General features: G+C 36.1%; 1 protein-coding gene across 7 annotated transcripts in view; it reads left to right on the forward strand.

The window, feature by feature from the left end:
- The window catches only part of LOC123758836 (dystrobrevin beta), an 84,214-nt gene that overhangs the window by 22,896 nt on the left and 37,894 nt on the right, over positions 1–23,424 (forward strand). For 6 of the 7 annotated variants that reach the window (XR_006772943.2, XM_045743571.2, XM_045743570.2 and 3 more), the window contains 8 exons: positions 9,666–9,839; positions 10,781–10,863; positions 12,828–12,958; positions 13,238–13,323; positions 15,406–15,557; positions 16,763–16,871; positions 21,869–22,035; positions 22,443–22,558. Coding sequence is in view for 6 of the 7 variants with exons in the window: in XM_045743570.2 (XP_045599526.1) it covers positions 9,666–9,839; positions 10,781–10,863; positions 12,828–12,958; positions 13,238–13,323; positions 15,406–15,557; positions 16,763–16,871; positions 21,869–22,035; positions 22,443–22,558 (1,018 nt within the window). In the remaining variant the exon portion in view is untranslated. Of the gene's footprint in view, positions 1–5,097; positions 5,140–9,665; positions 9,840–10,780; positions 10,864–12,827; positions 12,959–13,237; positions 13,324–15,405; positions 15,558–16,762; positions 16,872–21,868; positions 22,036–22,442; positions 22,559–23,424 lie in introns of those variants that run through there. The other variant, XM_069334589.1, reaches the window with a different exon arrangement.

Below are 23,424 nucleotides of genomic sequence, written 5' to 3' on the forward strand. Positions count from 1 at the left end.
ATTCGTTCGTTTAATGGAAGTATGATTGGTATGCTTTGGATAAAATCATAATTAACAATGACAAATTAAACTTGTACATATATATAATTATAAAAAGGGTACCACCTCTGGTGCAGTTGTGGGGACTCAGAGCTTCGGAGAAGGAAATCAAGAACATTTAAAGAAAATCTTGTCGTTTGACTTTAAACACGTAGGCATATTTGCTACCACCCATTATTATTATTAATGTTATTATATTATACACGGTTGCACATTTGCAAAACTGATTGGCTACAAAATATGATAAAAAAGACAGTTTGTTTCCAAGAGGCTGCAGATGTCTTCGAACTCCTCTGATGCAGGGCAGGACCGAGGATGCAGTGGGCACATCCTCTCTGGAACACCACACCGATGCGTTGTAAAAGGAAGCTCGCTGCTATAACGTCTCTCGTTGTATCGATGAGCCTTGAACCCAGATCTCTGAGAAAGTTCCTTTCACTCACTCCCCATAGACCAAGGATATCGGATCCTATACGAAGAAAGTTGTAACGGTGGCCTATTTCCCTGTATGTGTGGCAGTTTAAGATGGAGGGCACAGGAAGGGGAGTAAGAAGACAAGCTGCGTAAATCCTCATGTCTATCCCTTATAAAAGTTGTTTGTAATAAGCGATGCACTTAAGTTAATCACATTTGTCAAGAAATAGCCTACTTGTGACAAGTGGTGTTTTGACATATTATAGCTGTCCAAAAAGTACACGCCCCTCGAAAAATATATACTGGATCATAAAACACCTGGTATAAATATCTGAAGAACGGTATATTGGAGTTCTCACACCTGCTCCGAGAGCATCAGAGTCCATAGATGCCTGTGTGTGAGAGTACCGGGGTGTGGATATGCTTACTTTAATCCCCCATTCCCCCAGAAAAAAAAGCTTTGGTACACGGAGGGGAATTATTTCACCTGTCTAGCTCGAGCGAGCAGTTGTAGGGAAAATTTGAGTCACACTAAAGTTGCACTGTGGTAACGGGGGAAAGGAGGGAGAGTCCAAGAGAGAGAGAGGGAGAGGGACGGATGGCGGGAGAGTGCATGTATGAGAGAGCACTGGATGTTTGGCGTGAGTGGCTGGTGATATTGATGGCTTTCCCAAGCAAAGCGACGCGCGCTGAGAAGAGGTAACTACATCTGGCAAAGGTGCGTCCGCCTGTGTTACCTTAAAGCCCAGTAGCTTGCGGTGGTGTACGCCCCAAGGTGTGCTTTTAGGCGGCATCGTTCTGGATCTATATTTATGTTACATCCGACGAACCTGGACGAGGCTTCTGCTCTAAGTAGCACCCTCCCGCGTGCGCTATAGTGATTTACGCTATTGGTCTCCGAAAAAAATATATATACATTATATATAATGTGGTACCCTGAAATTAATTTTATAGAAATTCTATGCAATTGAACACAGAAACATTATTACAGTTGCTAATTCTATTATGGCTATATTAAATTCCACTCAAATACCTTCTATCAACTGAAGATCAAGAAACACTAGATCACTTAGTCTTTCCATTTACAAAAAAATACAAACAGTACAGTAGAAGTGAAGTAAAAATATAGTAAGAGGTTACACGCTGTAAAGTTTTTCGGAGATCCTCGGCCGGATGTCGGAGCGGTTACTTCGCGATGATTTCGGGGCTTAGCGTCCCCGCGGCCCGGTCCTCGACCAGGCCTCCGGGTCAATAACGTATGGTTTTCTTTGTGCTATCATTTATAACAATTGTTACACCTGATTTTTACTAATGTATTATTAATAGTATTTTACGAATGAACTATACATAAAAACCATGTTACAGTAGATATATAGTAGTTACAGAAATGATTATTTAAAGCTTCTAATATGCTCAACATTTCGGGCATAACTTATAATTATTTACTTAATATATTTTAACATTTATTGTGGGTAACTGCTATACGAGAAGCTTACATGCATTGGTGAAGAAATTTAGCAAGTATACAGCCCATCCTTCTGTTAGGTAAGTACTTATAGTAAGGATGAGGACCATCGTACATATATTGAGGTAAAAGGTAATTAGAAAGTAGAAATCGGTACTATTGAATTTTGACAACCCGGAAAAGCTTTTGTATTGATGTTGCAAAGAAAACTTAAACAAACTCAGCCTTCGCAGGCCTATTACACGATATCTGAGAACTAATATAGCACTGTACATATATATAGTGCTATACTAGGCCTAATAATATTTAAGATTGATTTTTAGCTTTATTTTTTCCCGGGACTATATAAAATGAATAATGCCACATTCTACTGTCTAAATGTTAATTGCGTCTATGTATATACGATGATCCACGTAGTTACAGAAACTACTATCGAAACAGGATGGGTTGAAATATACAATATTAAGTTTAAGGCAAAAGCCTTCATCCTCGAAAATAAATTCTTGCATTCAACTATAATTGGCAGTGGGATGATGCCAATCCTTTGAATATTTAAGAGTTAAATTGGTGAATAGAAAGGAGGAATATATATCCCGAGACGAGTCTGATCTTCGTAAGTTAGTTATATATCACTAAAAATGTGCCGGTTAATATGGTCATCTCATCCGACCGTTTGCTCTTAACAACTAATTGGCTTGTATATAACGTTACCCTAATTTGTATACACAGTTCCTCTAATTATTCTGCACAGGTACCTTATATTAACATACCGTTTAACTGATTTGTTGGGGGGGAGGGTAGCAACAGAACCTCCGGAATGAAAACATTTCAGGTTTAATTTTGAATCATCAGTGATTGATGTGTCATCCGAACGATCTAGATTAAAGTATATGGCTCCCATTTGTGGCCCAAATACTGCATTCAAATTTAAAGGATCGGATTTGACCAAACGGATTCGTCTTTGTTTTCTAATTTTGCGTTTGTGTAGTGCATATACTGTTTTATCATCAAATTCCGACGCCATTACGACAGATGTGAAAGAGGTCCCGCGGGAAGGCCGCGAGAAGGTGCGTTGACGAGATCCAGTTCAAAGGAGTCAGTACATAGTGGACTCCGTTTTCTCTGTTCCCTTCCGTAAAAAATGCAGTTGTTTAGCCGATCCAAAAGCGTCAGGACCTAGGCTACCCAGCTAGTCTACCGGAGCCGACAAGCATTACGCCTATAGAACGTCTATATTGAGGTGGTTATAATTTCCCTAAACCATCGCAATGTTTACGCCGAGGAGTAATAGGGCCCCATACCAGGAAACCATCTCTTTGATATCCCGAGTCTGACTAAATCTGTGCATCACATGCAAATAAACGGACCCAGTCTATGGAACTCGCTCCCTGATGAATTAAACACTTGTCCAACCTATGGCTGTTTCAAAAGTAAAACCAAAAAGAACCCATTTTCATCCTCATATAGTTTCCTACTTTGTGCTTCAAACCCACACTGTATTTTGTGCTACCCACTCCCCCAATTTTAGTATTTAAGATATTCAACTTCAGTGTAATCACTTGTTTATAAATAAAAATTGCACATCGATTTAATCCCAGGTTCCTCGATGTAAATAAGTGAACATCTATAACTTATAGGTTAATGTTAAAAAAATCGATCACGTCAATAATAAATAAACTTTATTCTATTAAATCAGATTAAGGATTTGTCCCATTTTACTAAATTCTATGAAAGCAGGAGCAACCTTAATGCTGTCAGCGAGAGATTCAAGTTCAAGTTCAAGTATGTTTATTGAGATAAGCAATAAATACATCTCAAAGGGATAGAGTAGCTTAGGCTATTTCTACCCCCCTACAGCGAGAGATTTACATGACGCTACAACGCAAATTAACGCCTTACTCAAAACACATGACTACTATGAAAAAAAAAAATTAAGACTGATAAGATTTAGATTTTGTAGAGCAGACCACACACACTAGAAGGTGAAGGGACCAGGACAAATGGTCCAGGACGGACCGAAACGTCGTCGTCCCTTCACCTTCTAGTGTGTGGTCTGGTCAACATACTTTAGCCACGTTATTGTGACTCATCGCCTGCATATAGATTTTGTAGGTTCCAATGATTAAAGACTAATTTGAGATTAAGCACTAATCTCAAATGCCCTATCTACACTTGGCTCTTACCTCATATTAGCGTAGCATATAAGGTTTGGGTACTTTGGCCTTGGAGTAGATGGTAAGAAGCTCGTCGATTAGGTGAAGATTAAGCCACCCAAGAGGATGTTGTTGTTGTTATAGATTAAGCTACTCGGAACAAGTTCCAAGTAGCACGGGCTATGGTGAGCCCGTAGCTTACCAGGCACAGGAGCGGGGCAAGTAGCACGGGCTATGGAGAGCCCGTAGTGGACTTACCTGGCACAGGAGCGAGGCTGTAACTGTCAGAAGCTGTTGTTGTTGTTGTTGTTTCAGATTTAGCTACTCAGAACGAGGTGTCGATGTAGCACGGGCTATGGTGAACCCGAAATTGAGTTTGGTTATATGTGATAACCTTGTTTCTGTGAGATTTGGGTCTAAGTTTAAAATGTAGGAGGGAATTTCTCCTTTTTCCCTGCTTATTTATCGCTTCTGTTTTAGTGCACTGGTTTTAATCTTGTTTTATTAACATTATCTTGGTGGCGGATGTAGATGTAGAATGCTCACTAATGAGTCCCATTCCTCAACGGCTTTTCTAATTATTGTAGTCGCGGTGGAATGTGCATCTAATGCAGCTGCTGTCGTTGGATTAATGTTGAGTTTGATGCGCAGGGCTTCAGTAGCTTCACATTCCAGTAAGTAGTGCAACAGTGGCGCCTCTGCTTCTGTTTCACAGAAGTGACACTTTAAGTATTGAGTTCATTACCTCCCAGCAGCACTTGTAACCAAGTCTGAGTCTGTGTATGGCTACTGCAATGTCTCTGGATATCTTTTTGCCAGGCTTGAAAGAGGAGTAACCAGTGGCTAGAGAAGCTGGTGGTTCTTGTGTGTTTATATATCCCAGCTTAAGATGTCAGCTCTGGTGTAATAGGTGGGTTAGTGTTATATGATGATAGTATTGCCGCGGGCGTAGATCACCACCTAGGAGGGTCTGGTGTGTTGACGAGGTGACCGCCACACCTGAATTGCCCTCCACTCGTCGCTTGGCCTTCGATCTTAACATGCGTAGAGTCAGTGATCAGAATGGGGGTGAGGAGCAGTTTGTATAATTTGAAAGTTTAAGGTTTGGACGGCACATCACAGCACCGCTCCTGTGCCAGGTAAGTCCACTACGGGCTCACCATAGCCCGTGTTACTTGCCCAGCTCCTGTACCAGGTAAGTTATGGGCTCACCATAGCCCGTGCTACTTGGAACTTGTTCCGAGTAGCTGAATCTATAACAACAACAACAGTTTGGACGGAACAGGTAAGGCCTAGTGTTATTTGTAATCTAAAGTAATAATTTAAGAAACTCTGCCCAACCTTTAATTTATGCGTGGGCGAGTTTCAGATTTTCTGCACAAGTTATTATGGTAAGTTCAAATTTTGCTACAATGTACCTATTATTAATCTTACCTTTATTAGCTTAAAGACCTACCCGAAGCGCAATGCGTGTTAGTGGCTTTGCAAGAATGTAAGAACGCCAATATTATATACTCTCACAACCCAATGTACCTTCTTATATATAAATAAATAAAATAAAGTAATAAAATAATAGTTGGATGCGGGCAGGGAGTGCTGATGAGGATTTTAGTTTGTCCTTGCTGCCCATTAAACTCTATGGGCTAGTCGCCAAAAAGTTATAATATAATACACCTCACAACGCTCTCAGAGACAGAGGCATCATCCTCTTAGGCTCATCGCGGTTCCCTTGACCTAACGACTCGCCGCACATAGGATGCAACTCGCAGCCTTTGACTAACTTGGTACCTATTTATTACTAGGGAAACACAGACATCAGATGTGAGGAAACATTCCAAAAATGCCTTTTTTCTTCATTATACAGGTGGGTGCATGAACACACAACTTCAGACTCCAATTAGCAGCTTCAGATGTCCCCCCCCTCCCCCATGACTCACGATGAGCCTTACCCATTAGTTCGGTAACGATGAGGCTTTCTCAAAGTACCAAACGAGACTTACCGGAAGAACTCTGTAACTGGTCGTTTGACCTCTGCGATCGTAATCGTTTGACCTCTGTGATCTGAATCGTTTGACCTCTGTGAGCTTAATCGTTTGATATCTGAGACCCTGATGGGGGGACGGGGGGGGGGGTAGAAATAGCCTAAGCTACTTCATCCATTTGAGATGTATTTTCTTGTCTCAATAAACATACTTGAACTTGTGACCCTGATCATTCGCGCTCCAAGACAGTGACCGCAGTGACTAATAGTTTGACGTGTGCCCTGATCAAATGACTTATATCACCTTTATTGTTGTACATGAGAGAGAGAGAGAGAGAGAGAGAGAGAGAGTGTGTGTGTGAATGAATGAGAATCTCATAACAACAAACACATTAGACAAACCACTTCTCGATCAATTCTCAATTGTCCCTTGTCGCCCATCACTCCAGACAGATGGGAGAGTGCAGCTGTCACAGGTTTCAACATGTTGTGGACCCATTTTTTAGGTGGCTCGTGTCTCAGTAGTATGTTGCATGTATATTCCCGGGTGTGTATTTTGATATAAATGTGTATGTTTATATGATATAATATGATTTGCTATGCTACCCGAGAATATATATATATATATATATATATATATATATATATATATATATATATATATATATATATATATAATATATATATATATATATATATATATATATATATATATATATATATAATGTGTGTGTGTTAACTGGTTTGCAGCAAATTACAGGCGAGCAGGTAAGACAATATGATCAAGACAAGATTGATCAATTAGTCTGTCAATCTGTCAGTTAGCCAATCAGCCAGTTTGTCAATCGGCTAATAACTTATTTCTTGTCTTGTATTGTTGTCAAGTTGAAGCAAGAATATTATTACCATGTTCATGCAAGGGTATTATTACCATGTTGAAGCAAGTGTGTTCTTAACATGTTGAAGCAAGTGTATTATTATTATTACCATGCTGAAGCAAGTGTATTCTTACCATGCTGAAGCAAGTGTATTCTTACCATGCTGAAGCAAGTGTATTCTTACCATGCTGAAGCAAGTGTATTCTTACCATGCTGAAGCAAGTGTATTCTTACCATGCTGAAGCAAGTGTATTCTTACCATGCTGAAGCAAGTGTATTCTTACCATGCTGAAGCAAGTGTATTCTTACCATGCTGAAGCAAGTGTATTCTTACCATGCTGAAGCAAGTGTATTCTTACCATGCTGAAGCAAGTGTATTCTTACCATGCTGAAGCAAGTGTATTCTTACCATGCTGAAGCAAGTGTATTCTTACCATGCTGAAGCAAGTGTATTCTTACCATGCTGAAGCAAGTGTATTCTTACCATGCTGAAGCAAGTGTATTCTTACCATGCTGAAGCAAGTGTATTCTTACCATGCTGAAGCAAGTGTATTCTTACCATGCTGAAGCAAGTGTATTCTTACCATGCTGAAGCAAGTGTATTCTTACCATGCTGAAGCAAGTGTATTCTTACCATGCTGAAGCAAGTGTATTCTTACCATGTTGAAGCTAGTGTATTATTACTATGTTGAAGCTAGTGTATTATTACTATGTTGAAGCTAGTGTATTATTACCATGTTAAAGCAACAGTATTATTACTATTGTTAAGGGGGCTTATCACACTAAATTTAAAGTTGTTCAATTTGCTTATAAATTTTTTTATGAAATGGTTATAGAAAGGGCTGCAACTGGTCCAAGTTTCACCATCACACCCTAAACAGAAAAGGAGAAAAAAAATACACAACGTATTATGCAAAGAATGTTCAACATTCTCAAATAATCTTAGGAAACACATGTGTCAACTAAAATATCTACTATGTGCTGTAGAAGCACAAACTCTTGTAATAATTGTAATATGTATGTGCAATATATTTATATGTAAATTTTTTTTTTTTCTTTTTTTTTTTCTTTTTTTTGGCCAATTTTTTTTCTCGTTTGTTATCAAGGGATTTGCATGAAACTTGCACACCTTGCTCAATGGATGCCTATCTGCAAGGGTGCCAATTATGAACGAAATCTGTCGAAGTCAAGCTCAGCTACAGGTGGCCGAACTTGGATCTTTAATTTACTCTGGAAAGTAATTTACAACTTCAAGGCGTTTCTCAGCTTTCATTTATTAATCAATTTACATGCAAATTACACCTTATATGTAGAGTTTGTGCTTCTACAAACCTATTGAGACATTTTAGTCCAAAGTCCATTTGTTGATTTTATAAAAATTTATAAACATCATATATTGCATATTTTTGGAAGGGTAACTTTGAAAAATTATATTATTGCACTAAACACTTTTTTTGATAAAACTTATCAATACAATCCTTTATTATGTGTTAGTTTAATATCTGAGTGTTATAGAAATGATTTTAGTTGACATATGTGTTCCCTGAAATTATTTGAAAATGTTGAAAATTCGTTGCGTAATACGTTGTGTATTTTTTTTCTCCTTTTCTGTTTAGGGTGTGATGCTGAAACTTGGACCAGTTGCAGCTCTTTCTATAACCATTTCATAAATAAATTTATAAACAAATTGAACAATTTTTACGAAACCCATTAATATGCCCCCTTAAAGCAACAGTATTATTACTATTGTTAAAGCAAGTTCATTATTATCATGTTGGAGCAGGTCTATTACTACCTGTTAAAGCAGTTATTGCCACGTTGAAATAAGTGTATTAGTTAATTTTTAACAGGGAAAGGAAGTTAAGAAACACAGACCAATACAATTATTCAAAGCTAATGATTTGGAGAGGGTAGGTGATCAAGATGTGGAGGAGAGGACTTGGTCCTTCACCCAGCCAGGCAGAACTTACCCTATACAGTATATCTCAGATGACAAGCAGGTACAACATTACTGAACAAAAAATTGTACCACTTATGGGATATTCATGCCCGTGCCACCTCTTGGGTTGCTTAATCTTTATCAATCAATCAATCAGGTACATAGTCCATAGTCAGTCCATAGGGACACTATGGAATAGTAATGTGCAGAATGCAGGAACAATCTCTCAGCCCTCTAGGACCAACATCACACATTTAACAATTCCTTCTATACAAATGCCAGAAGTCTAGTAAATAAATTTGATGTATTGTGTGCATATATGGAGGCTGAGAATCCCAATGTGATTAGCATCAGTGAAACATGGGAACAAGAGGACATAATTAAAGGGGAATTTCCATCTTCCTGGATATTATCTACCATTCAGAAAGGACAGAAGAGCAAGAGCAGGTGGTGTAATGCTGTAAGTAAAAGAAGACTTAGGTGCCACCATGAGGGAATGAACACCATGGGATCCTCAGACTCTGTATGGTGCAGCATACTGGCTCAAAATATAGCTAAGAGTGGGAGTATGCTACAGGGCTGACACAGCAGCAGAGGATGCTGCTGATCTGCATTATGTGATCAGTGCAGCATCAGAAACCCAAACTCTTATAATGGGGGGACTTCAACCATGAGAATTGATTATTATTAGAAAGATAGCAGTTTTCTAGTTAAACAAATCTTGTAGAGTATCTTGCACTCTATTGACAATGGGAGACCTTTGTAATAAATGTTAACCAAAGTTGTCTTATCTTAGAGCTGATGGCAGTCCCTGGTGATGGAGGACCATCAGGGTTGAGCAGTGGTGGCAGCAGCCTGGGTGATGGTCGCTTGCTGGTGGCTGATCTCAGGCATCATAACTTTGATGCCATCCGCTTTGCTTCCTATCGCACCGCTGCCAAGCTCCGCTTTGTACAAAAGAAGACAAATAGTAAGATTCTTGTATAGTTCAGTCTTATTAATTTAACTCAATGATTAGATATGTTAATTATGGTAATGTAAAGTTAATTAAGCAAGTCATACACCATTAGGCAGGGCAACATTCAATATTGGCACCTCAGGGAATTTTTCAAACAATCCCTGAGGGGTCATAGTGGTGTTAGGAAGTCACTGGTGAACATTCATTTCAATCCCAGAATAGCCATTAACGATCTATTCACGAAACCTTGAAGGTTCTTCAAACTCTCCCTTAATATCACAAGGGGCCATCAAGGAAGGGCTCTTGCTAATTACGTTAACTTGCTTGGGGACCTGCCCTCAGGCACCTCCAGGTTCTCTCACCTGAGACACCTCACACACTTCCTGACTGTCCCATGTCAGCCAGCAGATGGTGACCTGTTTTTCACTGAAGTTTGTTTAACCTTGTGGAGATTTTAGATTTAGCTTAATTGGTGTCTTATAAAAAATTATTCCAATTGTGAGTCATATTGTGGCAAAATATACTATATGTATACTGTAGCATAAGATTGTAATGATGATAATGAAATTTGAATAGTCTCATAGAACAGTTGGCTTCATTCTTGACTTAAAATTGTGGATCCCGCATTCAATTCCGTATATATAAGCCTGAAGTATTGATTATGCACAGGTTTCCTGTCCCTACTAAAATTAATTGTGATTCATAAACAGTTATACCATGAAGTACAGTAAAGAAATTTTCTCGGCCTCAGCATTTTATTGTACAACAACCGATTCAAGGGCTTGCCTGGTTCAAAATGTCTTTGAATGCACATTTTATGGGCCATAGATCTGATGTAACCATTTAATCTTTTTAATGTCTGAGCTCTCTTAACACTCTATGACAACACGCACTTTCATAACATATAATATATGGTACTCTACTGTACAAGTATATATATATTTTTTTAACAGTGCATCGAGTTGATATTTGGAACATCATTGAAGCTTTCCGAGAAAATGGTCTTAATACTCTAGAGCCATACACTGAGGTCAAGGTACGTATATCCAGAAATGTCTTCTAAAATTTACTGTTGTATATTTTTCATCTGTAAAGTATGCATCTGTGTTTAAGACTAAAGAAGTTACTATAAATTTTTGGGTTGTATATTCAGAGATTCTTGTAGGCAGATAGGTTTGTAAGTTAGAAAGGTGTTCATGTCCAAAGTATGTGTTATACCGTACATGACTGCTGATGAAAATAAATTTACAAAGATGTTTGAAAAATATAAAGTTTCATGTACTCTTACTAATTAGATTTTCAAATGAGAAAAGGTATTGATCATTAAATATTAAACCTTTAAAACACCAAATACGTGCAATGACCCTGAATTTTGCTCAAAAATAACGCTCAAGAGTCATATTTCCAATAGTCATCGTATTTTGAAAACTGCAGGGGAATTTGGGCAAAATGTGACCAATCGCCGTTCTCACTAATTTACATACAGTATTTTTGGTATAAAAAGCTGTAATTTAAAACTCCAAATATGTGCAATCATAATAAATTTCGCTAAAAAACAATAGCCATGTGTCATATTTCCGATATTTATTATATTTTGAAGCCTGTAGGTCAATTTGGGCAAAATCTCACCCATTGCCATTTGCACTAATTTGCATATTTTCGGTATAAAAAGTCGTAATATAAAACTCCAAATGTGTGCAATCATAATGAATTCCGCCCAAAACTAACGTCCATGAGTCATATTTCCAATACAGTATTTTGAAAACTGAAGGTTAATTTGGGCAAAATCTCACGCATCCCTGTTTGCACTAATTTGCATATTTTCGGTATAAAAAGTCATCATTTAGAACTTCAAATATATGCAATCACCCTGAATTACGCTAAAAAATAACACTCAAGAGTCATATTCTCGATTGGCATTGTATTTTGAAAACTGCAGAGTTATTTGGGCAAAATGTGACCAATTGCCATTTTCACTAATTTGCATATTTTCAGTATAAAAAGTCGTAATTAAAATCTCCAAATACGTGCAATCGCCCTGAATTCCACTCAGAAATAACGCTCAAGAGTCATATTTCTGATAGGCATGGTATTTTGAAAACTGCATGGGGATTTGGGCAAAATGTGACCAATCGCTGTTTTCACTAATTTGCATATTATCGTATAAAAAGTCGTAATTTAATCAACCTAATGCTTTTATCTTAAGTTATGCCCAAAATGCACACTGCATATTAGTGGCTTTATGCAGTGTACTTGTTGTACCTATGCATCTTCCTCTGTTCATGTATCATATGTATTTTGTGTAAATAAGTTATTATTATTACTATTACACATAGAAATCACATTATCGTGATACTGTATATCAATGAAAAAATCCGCAGAAACCGTGATGAGGATTCGAACCTATGCGCTGAGTGTTCCCAGATGCATGCTCTAGTCGACTACACCACGACATGGTAAAGGAATTGCAACCTAGGGTACTACTGCACCCGATTCCCGAGACTTCCACTAAAGCCAAACCAGGGTTTCACACAATTCCCCCATGCACTCTGGCTCTGTCGTCCAATAATTCTACCTCTGATACCCCTCTTTCTTTGTGGCATTGTCGACTATAACGTGCATCTGGGAACACCCAGTGCACAGGTTCGAATCCTCCTCACGGCTGCTGTTGATTTTCACCTTATGTATTATTTTTATTTTAATTAGACTATCAAACATTTTGTCATATACGGTACATAGATTTAAGGTAATTTGTTTATATTGTTTGCATATTAAACATTTATATTTTGAAGCAATAACTTTCCACTGCTCGCTTAATTTTAAGGTTTTGCATTGTATATACAGTACAGTAATAATAATTATTATTATTATTGTTTTAATGAGTTAATTGTAATAGTGAACTCATTTCATATGAGTCACATATAAATTATGTTTATAATTCACGTATTTCCCACGTACAGTGTAAAAATGTTATCGAACCACTTTCTTACTCACTGTTAGGTGTCGAGGCTGGAGACGTTAATATCAACCCTGTATCATAGTTTAAACAAGAGACTCCCAGTGGGACAGAATGTTGTTATTGAGTCATCTACCTCTATACTTCTAAACTGGTTGCTGTCTGCTTATGATAAGTATGTATTTTATGTTATAAATTGTCATAGGTACAGTACTGTAACCTTTTTCACTAATAGATGCTACGTCATTTTTATTTTTAAAGTAACACAGTATCAAGTTAACAATAATTGTATTGCAATATAAAGTTTAGTTATCATGGTCATTTCTTTTGCTACTCAATATAAGTTTGGCTTTTATCCTATAGATTATTAATGAATTTTATATGTTAGGACAAACTTTCACTCTAGGAGTCTCGAACTATTGACCTTTTATATCTTTCATCCTTGTTATTTCAGAGATGATGAAGGCAAATTGCGAGTGTTCAGTGTGAAGGTTGCATTGGCTACACTGTGCAGCAGCAAACCTCTTGATAAGCTCAGGTGTAAGTAATTAATCTTTCTAAAGAATATTACTGTACAGTATAATCTATTTTTGCTAACAGCAAAACTAATTCAGAGTTAATGTGTGTGCGTGTTTGGGAGGAGGGTGGCAGCTCACTTGAATGGAATAATTGGGACTGGATTTGTTCTGTTTTTCCAAGACTTCTGATCCACTGAAAGTTTCACATTTTTTTTTTGTCGTTTATTGCCAATTTTTACTTATTTTCTGACCTCAAATGATAGAACACATCTCTATGCATACTGTATGTAAACAACAAAATATTATATGTAAAAACATTTTAAAAATATTTGAATGTAAAATTAGGAAAGATATAATGTTTAAGAAAATTTGAAAAAAAAAACTATTTTTTTACTTCTGAGAAAAGGAATGCATGTGTATTGTGCTGTATTCAATACCAAGAAAACATTATAAACTGTCAAATTATTAAATTGGGTAAATCGCTTACAAGCAACCTTATCTAACTCCTTGTGCTTTGATTTAGTGAACATTTTTCACTCTGAATTATTGTTATTTGTTCTACCTCATTTGGCACTTTCCAAACTTGCTCACATTTCTCAATATTTTTAGCCTCCTTTTTTTTTCTTGCAACTTCATATTCTTCCTGGTTTGGCACCTTCTTTTGATAATTAATTGCTTCACTGTTATGATACAGTACCTCCTCTTCCCTTTCCTGCTTAGCCTGACTTCTCCTTCTGGCAGGCATCTGTTCATCTCATAAATAATTAAATAATTAAATAATTTTGGGTTGCTGCCCGAAACACTTTGCGTCACAGTGGCTTTAGGCATTGTATGTACTAGCTCTATCTATAAATCCATCAATGTTTGTATTACACCTTGTATGTATGTACTTTACTTGAATAAACATTTGAATTTGAATTTGAATTAAAATCAAAATTATTAAAAATCACTGAGTATGGAAAAGTCCCACCACACGATCACAGAGGAAAACCCTACTTAATATTATTAAGATTGAACAAATCTTATTATTAAGATTGTCCTGGCCTCTGCTATGCCAACCAGGCTAGGATGCTCAGAATGAGGAAGGTCTCAGAGAGATGCTAACTGCTACTAAATCTGAGTTTTAAACCAGCCCTGGAGCACCATGAGGGTATCTAGTAGTAATCTGCCCTGTAATTCAGCCAAGTCCATGATGTGGATATGTGCTATTTGGGTTGCCTTGTTGATAGTCAACATTGTTTAAATTGTGATAATATTAGTTGAATTTATGAGAGATAAAGTTAGCATTTTGGAAAATATTGAGTGAGTTTATAGCACAAGACTAATCTGGCCCTATAGTATTTATACTGTATATACAATTTATTCTTTACTACACAGTGAATTTATTTTACTAGTTATTGTATCTATTAAGGCAAATAATAGTGGGGCCTTCGACAAGCTGCCGGCTTCCTGTCCTAGTTGAGGCCACTAGTGTTAGTGGTTCTATGGTAAACTCGGGTAAACGCAGATATGATTTTGAAAGCAAAGGTGAAGCTGGGAGAGAAGCCAGTGTATAGGATACATATGTAGGGAATGTACTTTGGGGCACTACAATGTAGAGTTATGCTTTTAAACATTTATTCTGAGTAAATTAAAAATGACATTTCTTTAGTTCATTTGGGAGTTCCTTATTTTAGGCCCATTTAATTGTATGGCATTTGTAAAAAAGGTCTCAGCAACTCCTTGAGTGCACTTCTGATGCCTTAAGATGGTACCAAGCCTCTCATACCTGGATATTCTTGTCAGTGTCCTAAGATTTTGGGTTGCTCCTCAAGCTCCCGTCTTCATTGAAAGTATTAGATTTGTGTTCTGGTTTCTAGTAAGTTAATGCTGGTATCAAAGGCCTTAGTGGTACCAACACAAAAGCTCAGAGAATTACAGTACTGAGAAGCCTACCAGAAAAGAAGATTTTCATTACATTCAATGCCTAATTGTTGGCTTTAAATCGAGTTGGACTTGGGGTATGTTGATGAAGAACTGTACAATCCAGTACTGTACAGTACTTGTGTTTTGTGTCATGTCCATGGGTTCTATTATATATTAAATAATTTTCAAATTTCAACAGATATATTCTCACAGATATCTGATGGCAATGGACACCTTTCACTTAGTCGCTTTTCTGAATATCTGAAGGAAGTCCTTGCGTTACCAGCTGCTGTTTTTGAATCTCCGAGTTTCTCGTACTCAGAAAATTTAGTCACCCATATATTTGATGGGGTAAGTAAATAAATTAAATTTGTTGTAAGCATGTCCTATAACTTGTTGAATTTAAATAATGTCTTACCATTCAGTAAACTTTACTTTTCTTTGCAGTGTTCTCCAAAAATACATGTAGCAGAGTTACATTTTTTTTCATATACATACTGTACTGTATTTTTATATATTGTTTGCATATATTGCACTTCCTGTACTTTAATTATATTGTACTGAAACAGCTCAACCACATGAGCATAACTGGCATACACTAAAAAGAAAACTGTCCCTTAGGGACAAAAATCAAAGGAACAGCAAGGCAAAGTATTAACTGAAAGACAATATCTCTGCAGAGCTGACATATAAAGGAGGTGTATGCCATGCAATAAGTCAGGGGTTGCTTTTGTTTAGGTAGTGGTAATTTACAGAACCATAATTGGTGTTTGTATTGCCATTTATCACTTGGAGAGGGTGTCGAGTTTATGGGACGTGTCATTTGCCTTGTTGCAAGTCGGTCTATCAAAGGTGGCTTGAGATAAACTCTCCATTGTACTGTATCTCTGACCTAATTATGTTGTAAAGCCATCAGCAAAATCTCATGTCATGGTGGGGTGTTAAGTCAATGAGGTTGGTGTACTCACCTAGTTGTGCTTGAGGGGGTTGAGCTTCAGCTCCTTAGTCCCGCCTTGGTGTGTGAGCATTTCTCTAAGGTTTCCCCGCCCACCCCCATTGCAGTTTCTCCTGCAGCTACAAGCCAGATGGTTTAACCAGAGCACTCTAATTATACCATCTGACTTGTGGCTGCAGGAGAAACTGCAATGGGGGTGAGGGGGGGACCTTAGAAAAATGCTTGAAGCTTAATGTATATCTTAAATTTTAAATTTCAATAGTCCAAGGAGACTATCTCTGGCCTAACCAATTAATATTTCAAATACTGCAGTTTTATAAAATATATATACCTGTATATCAAACTATGATAGAATACTAAAGGCAAAATATTAAATACAGTACAATATTGCATTCTGATTGCAATATACAGTGTATATTTAATAGCTAAATGAGTCTGAAAATTTATAATTTTTCAGACTCAATTTATGAGTCTGAAAATATTTAAATATTATGGTATGAGAAGCTTGAGCATATGTTCCACAGATGTATTATAAATACTGTGATATAAAAGAGATTGCTTTTAAAACCTTTTAATTGGTTAACTTTCTTTTGAGTTTCAGGTAAAGCAAATTAATGTCAATGACTTCTTAGAAGTAGTTTTGGAGGATCCGGGTCCAGAATGTTTGGCATGGTTACCCCTTCTACATCGCCTTGCTGCCTCTGAATCTGGTAAGGCAAATGAAACATACAACAAAAAATATATCATTTTGTACTGTACACATTAAAAAAAATGTATATTGGGTACCATCTCTGCTTGTATTAGTGAGAACTCCTAGCCTTAGAAAAGATAATATATTTAACCACACAGGGTGTATATGTCACCCTGTCCGCCTTGTGACATATACTGTTCAGTAGAGCCTCAATTAACGAATTTAATCCGTTCCATCACTGAGCTCGTCATGTGAAACACTCGTATTTCAAACAAATTTCCCCATTTAACACTATAGCACTCTTCAAACGTGACTTGTGTTTGTTTTTTTTCTCTTGAGTCCGAGCATCGGACATGATGTGCGTCCACTAAAAAAATATTTGTATAAAATTCATTTATTATCCAATCGACTTTGGGATAGTTTCAAAATGAGTACCTTTAGATTGCGCACAATTTGACACCAATATGAAAGATGTAACACGAAACTTGATGTCAGAACACTTGAAAGATTGTAAATACGTTTTAGGTCAAAATTTTAAAATATTTGTTAAAATTCTATTTATTGTGCTATTATAATGGAACTAGTTTTAAAATGCGCTCCTGTAGATTGTGAACAATATGATACCAAAATGAAAGATGTAACATGAAAATTTATGTCAGAACACTGGAAAGATATAAATAATTTTGTGATGATGAGTGTTCAAAATTGAAATATTTGTTAAAATTCCAGTTATTGCTCTATTAATATGGAAATAGTTTTAAAATATGCGCCTTTATATTGCAAATAATTTGATATCAAAATGAAAGATGTAACACGAAAATTGATGTTATCAAACTGAACGAGTATAAACATTAGGCTGAGGTGTAAAAATTGGTGCTCGTTCAAGGGTAACTTTAGGCTTTGCTGTGGGGAGTCACGCCGGGCTTTTGGACATTATATGCTTATACACTTGCTGGGAATTTAATTGCAAGCACAATGATACCAAAACGAACGATGTTGCATGAGAATTAAGGTGAGAAAACTGAAACGAGTATACACATTTCGGTGTCGCCGGGTGCTCGCCCGCACGCCAGATGTATGACCTCTAAGTGGGCGGCGCACATGCCCGGGGTTCGAAAGTGTTAAAATAATGGAACTCAAATTAATCCGTTTCACCACCAAAAACATCAATATGATATTCATTTTTTAAAATACGTAATGGAGCAGCCTACCTGACATACATTGAACGAACCTTTATGACATTTTTCTTTTTTCAAATTTGTTAATTTTTGTTTTCATTTTTTATTGAAAATGGAACAGCTTACCTGACATACACTGAACCTTTTTGACATTTGTTCTTTTTTTCAATATTTTTTCATTTTTTTTTTTACTTTTTCTAAAAAAAAAATTCATTGTATTGCAACATCCCAGCATCATTAGCATCTTTTTTTTTAAATCATTTATTTGCATCATCGGAGGCATCCAAGAATTTGCAAGAACCAGCTGGAACGCTTGGAAGCACCACATGGTTTTCTCGTTAATGGAGCAGTAGCTCGTCAATCGAGACAAATTTTCGGTGAGTGGCTCGCCCGTTGCCCGAAATGCTCGTAGATAGAGCCGCTCATCACTCGAGGTTCCACTGTATGTGCACTTCTTTATTGTCTTCTATGACCCCAATTTTTTTGTATTTTGTTTTAAGCTTTATTATACAAGATTAGCTACATTAAAGATATGCAGTAAATGATCAGAAGATGCAAATTTCCTTGATTTTGGAAAAGGTAGCTGCAGATCTCAGGTCTTTTGTTGTTTCAACACGCCTAGAACCAGATCTTTGAGAAACCTCTTGATACTTTATCCCAGGTATCAAGGGCTCCAAAGCGATGGAGATGAAGTCTTACCGATGTATAAGAGCGCTGTACTTATGGGTCTTAGCTCATTCCATGTGGGTGGCAGCACCACCTGTATGACCACCATGACAGGTGGTATGCACCACCTGTTTTTGAACATAAAAGTCAATGTAGGTATCAGCCAAGGTTGATAAAATCAGGAGCAATATACTGTATGACCTTCTAAATTGTTTGAAATTTATTGATTCAATTTATTTTATGTAGATTTTACTAGCTTCTTACATTTTTAGTTTATTTTCAGAATTGTTTTAGACATGCTTTATACACTAGGTATTGATATTGAATGGTTGTGGGAAATATATAAAAAATGCGTTGATGAAAATTTAGATTACTTGTTGAGCAATGTTAGTATATTCCGAAATATCTACTCTGGCTTTTTCTGATACTTAAATTCAATATATTTTGAATTATAGATGCTCTGTGGGCTGTTGAACTGATTGACGATGACTTTGTTGATGAGTGTAAGTGCCGTAAAACTTTCACTGTTCTTGGAGAGTACTGTCGTCACTGCAATTATCACCAAGTAACTTTTTATCGAGAGATACTTAAATATACATTACTTAAATATGTTTTAATATTTACCTGAATATTACCCATGCTAATTATTATGAGCAGGGATTTATAATTTATTAAACATTAGCATAAACCAATTAGCTATGAGATGTTTCATGTTCAATATCTTGGAATGTTTCGTGTTATGCTGTGGGCTACATTATCTGACCACAAAGCTAAAATTGCCTAGTGCTTAATTATTACAACCAAGGATGAAGCATATTTAAAATTTAGAGGTGTATTAATTTTCCAGAGGAATTTAGAAGCCTGTTAGGTTATCATAGGCCAGCGATACAAACCATAATAGTTACTTAACTTTCAGGTGCCTATTTACTGATAGGTGAACAGAGGCATCAGGGGTGAGGAAATGTTCCCAAATATCTCTTCGTGCAAGGAGTCGAGCCAGGTTGTGAGCTGACTGCTCTTTCCACTATACTACCTCACAACCAAATATATTGGCTAAGAACTAGTGTTAGAGTAGCAATGAAGCAATATGATTCAATAGCACAGTAGGCCACATGTATATTAGTTAATAAATTAAAGGCTTTATATAGCAAATACATGTGGATAATTAGCTTTACAGGTATGTATCTGTGTAAAAATACATTGATGCATATAAAAATGTGACTGTCAGTAATTTTGGTTAATGGTAATGACAATTCACTTTTGTTAACGATTTACAACATACAGTATCACTTCCATAAAATTATCCTTAAAATTTTTTTATTTCTTGTTGTATAGAACAAAAGCAATGTTTTAAGACTTTTGGCTGTATTATGAAATAGTAACAACATACTGTATTGTATAATTATATTATCTTTGAACAGAAGATTTTTCTAAACAAATTGTCTTTCTAATTTGAATTACACATATACAGAGGCCATATGTTTTATACTTCAAATAGAAAAAGGATCAAACCAAGGTAAATACATATATAAATTGTTGTTATTGAAGCTCATAGATTATTGAATGGTAAAAAGTGGAAAGGTAGCTGTAATATTTAATGATAAATAAAATAAATTATTATCCTTCATATATAATAACAGGTCATAAAGGAGGGTAATGATTTTAAAGATCTCAAATTTGATTATACCCTGACTGCAGTGCTCTCCGCCACACAATCCTCCGTGACACCCTATAGGAGAGAATGTAAAGCTTGAACAGTCTCTCTTGTCTAATGTGAAAGTGACCCACATAGAAGTCTGGGAATGTGAGATAGTTTTGTAGTGAAACTCCCTCTGCGATGCTTCTTGCCATAGTCAAAGCATAAACCAATAGTCAATATCTAGTGTAAAATACTAACCTTTTTATTAATTTTGAATGCTTGTCATAGTAAAATAGAGTTTAGGCTCATTATTTGGTTTTGTTCCTTATATTATTTATTAAAGTTATTTTCCCATAAGATGCAAAACTCTTATTAAACTTCTTTTTTTCCAGAGCATTTTAGTTATATCAGCTGCCTAATTTGTGTTTGTACGTTTGTCATGAATAAGTATTTCAGTGCAATTTATTTTCTTAGCTTCATCCATGTTCTATCATTCCTGTTCTCTGGTACTGATAGAGAATGTGTATATAATTTTTTTTTCAGATTGACCTTGTCATGCTTCCCAAATTCGTTAGTTGGGATTGGGGATTTCCTGGTGTACATGCATTTGGAAATGGGTTTCTTTCTGTCAAATACTTTCTCTGGGTATAGGTTTGTAAATAAGTATACTGCATATGGAGGCGAAGGGAAGGAGATAAAATGGAGCAAATAAGTTTGAGTGATTATATGTATTGATAGTAATTATCATCTATATAAATATGGAAATAGGTTCCATAGGTTATAAACTCATGGAAGTGTCTACCCGCCGAAGCCGTAAATGTCAAAACTCTGCTAACTTTTAAAGTATAACTTGAAAAGGTCATCAAGGCAAATGGGGGGGGGGAGGACCTTCGACAAGCTGCCAGCTTCCTGTCCTCGTCGAGATCACCAGAGTTAGTGGCTCTCAGGGGAAAAAAAATTTAAGTACTGTACAGTAATGTGAAAGATGTGAGGGGGTCAGGAGAGGAATGTTTGTGGGGTCAAATAGTTATCAGTGTTGTGTAAAATTAGGATAAGTGGAAGATGGGCACTGGGATCAGAGATAGAATATATATATATTGCAAGTGTCTAAATGTAAGGAAGTTCAAGCAGTAAATTGTAACATTTCAAGAAAGATTAGATTAAATATCCTAGCCTTTGATAGCAAAAAAATTAGCTAACATTGCTAGATCAATTACTTTTTTTTAACTGTAAAGTGTGTGCTAGTGTATACAGTGTAAATAACAAAAAATAATATAATTTGAACTCTAAAGTGAATGTCTTACCTATCCTATTTCAGAAATATAGCATAAAGGAATATTGTTAATATTACAAGTACTGTACTGTAATTAACATTTTAAATACCTGTACTGTATATAATTCTCTACCAATGAGTGTGTAATATATGCAAAATGTGAAGAACTTAGAAGTGTCCTAGGAAAAAATTATAATTAGGGTTAATTTATAATTTATATACATTTATAATTAGGATTATTTATAATTTGTTACTTCTAGTCATCCACCAGACCATGTGTGATGGGTGCCGGAGAGAAAACTTCAGCGGACTGCGATACAAGTGTGAGAAGTGCCACAACTACAGTATGTGCCAAGAGTGCTTCTGGCTAGGACGCTTCTCTCCCCCTCACTCCATACATCATCAAGTGAAAGAATACACCTCATTTGTATGTTGAAGGCGTGTTATGTCGCAGTTCTTTTATGTTGAACTTCTTTATTTTGGATCCTTGAAATATTTGATTTGCTTCTCTTACAAGCTTGTCAATTATTGAGGTCTATATCCAGTGCTTGGCTGGAATACTTTTAAGCATCTCATGTTTGGACCAAATAGCTTAATGATTTCATTTCACTGAAGTTGGATATTATTATTTATAATAGTAATAATAATAATAATGTAATACTGTAATAATAATATGTAATAATAATAATAATAATACTGTACTATTAAATTTATATAAAAGTACATATATTTGATACAGTAAGAAATGCTCATTACATAAAGCCACTAACATGCAGAGTGTTTCAGGCACCATGCACTCTGTGACATGGAAACTGATGTTCATTTGTATTTCAGACACCAACTCGACATTCTTTCCGTCGTAGCTTACGCTGTGTGCCAGACAGGCCATCAGTAGATAGACCAAGGTTTCCTGAGCATCCAGAAAAAACTTTAAATCTTTCTCATATAGTGTAAGTATTGCTTTTCTGGGGTAAGTTATGTAATATTGATATAATAACTCATTCTCCAAAAATCATGTAGTCTATAGCTGTTATGAATGTACAAATTATAGACTGTTGTACTAAAAAAAGTTTTTTATACTATTGGAATTCAAAAGGACATAACAAAAATTGAACAGACTAACCATAAACCAAACCTAACTTGTCCTAGGATGAAATAAACAATCCTAGACCTAACACGTGAAATAATAGGCCTTATTTAGTGCACACATGCTACGTATTAGGCCTAGGAAAAGTTAAGATTGCTTGTTACCTTCTTTCTTGAGCCCTCTACAAAATAAATAGTACAAAATATGGACCTTATTTTTTTGTGCAACTACAGTACATATTTTGTATTAACATTCATAGTAGATAGAGATACCATCATTTTTTAATGACAGGTTAAGATATCTGAACCTGTAATAATTACAAAAGAAATAGTTTGTGGCAAAGAGTGGAATTGAGAATCTTGGGATATATTGAGGTATCATTTCACAAATGGTTTGAGAGGTGCCATGTAATAACTACAGTAATTACACATACTTTAGCATTTGCTTTATTTTTCACCATCATTACTCTTAGCTGTTTCAGTGCCAGTAGAAACAAATTACTTTGACTGCTAAATGAACTTTATTCTGAGACATTTATCTCTCTCACTGACACACATTTTCTATGTCTACCATTAACTACATTAACTTATTCTTCAAGAGCTTTATTGGGATTAATGTATGCAAACCTAGGCAGCTGCACTTCATAGTCTTGCCAAGAGCATCAAAATGGCACCTCTCAAACTTTTTTTGAAATGACACCTCAATATATCCCAAGATTCTCAATTCACT

This window comes from Procambarus clarkii, chromosome 31 (genome assembly GCF_040958095.1).
Source record: "Procambarus clarkii isolate CNS0578487 chromosome 31, FALCON_Pclarkii_2.0, whole genome shotgun sequence".
NCBI lineage: Eukaryota > Metazoa > Arthropoda > Malacostraca > Decapoda > Cambaridae > Procambarus > Procambarus clarkii.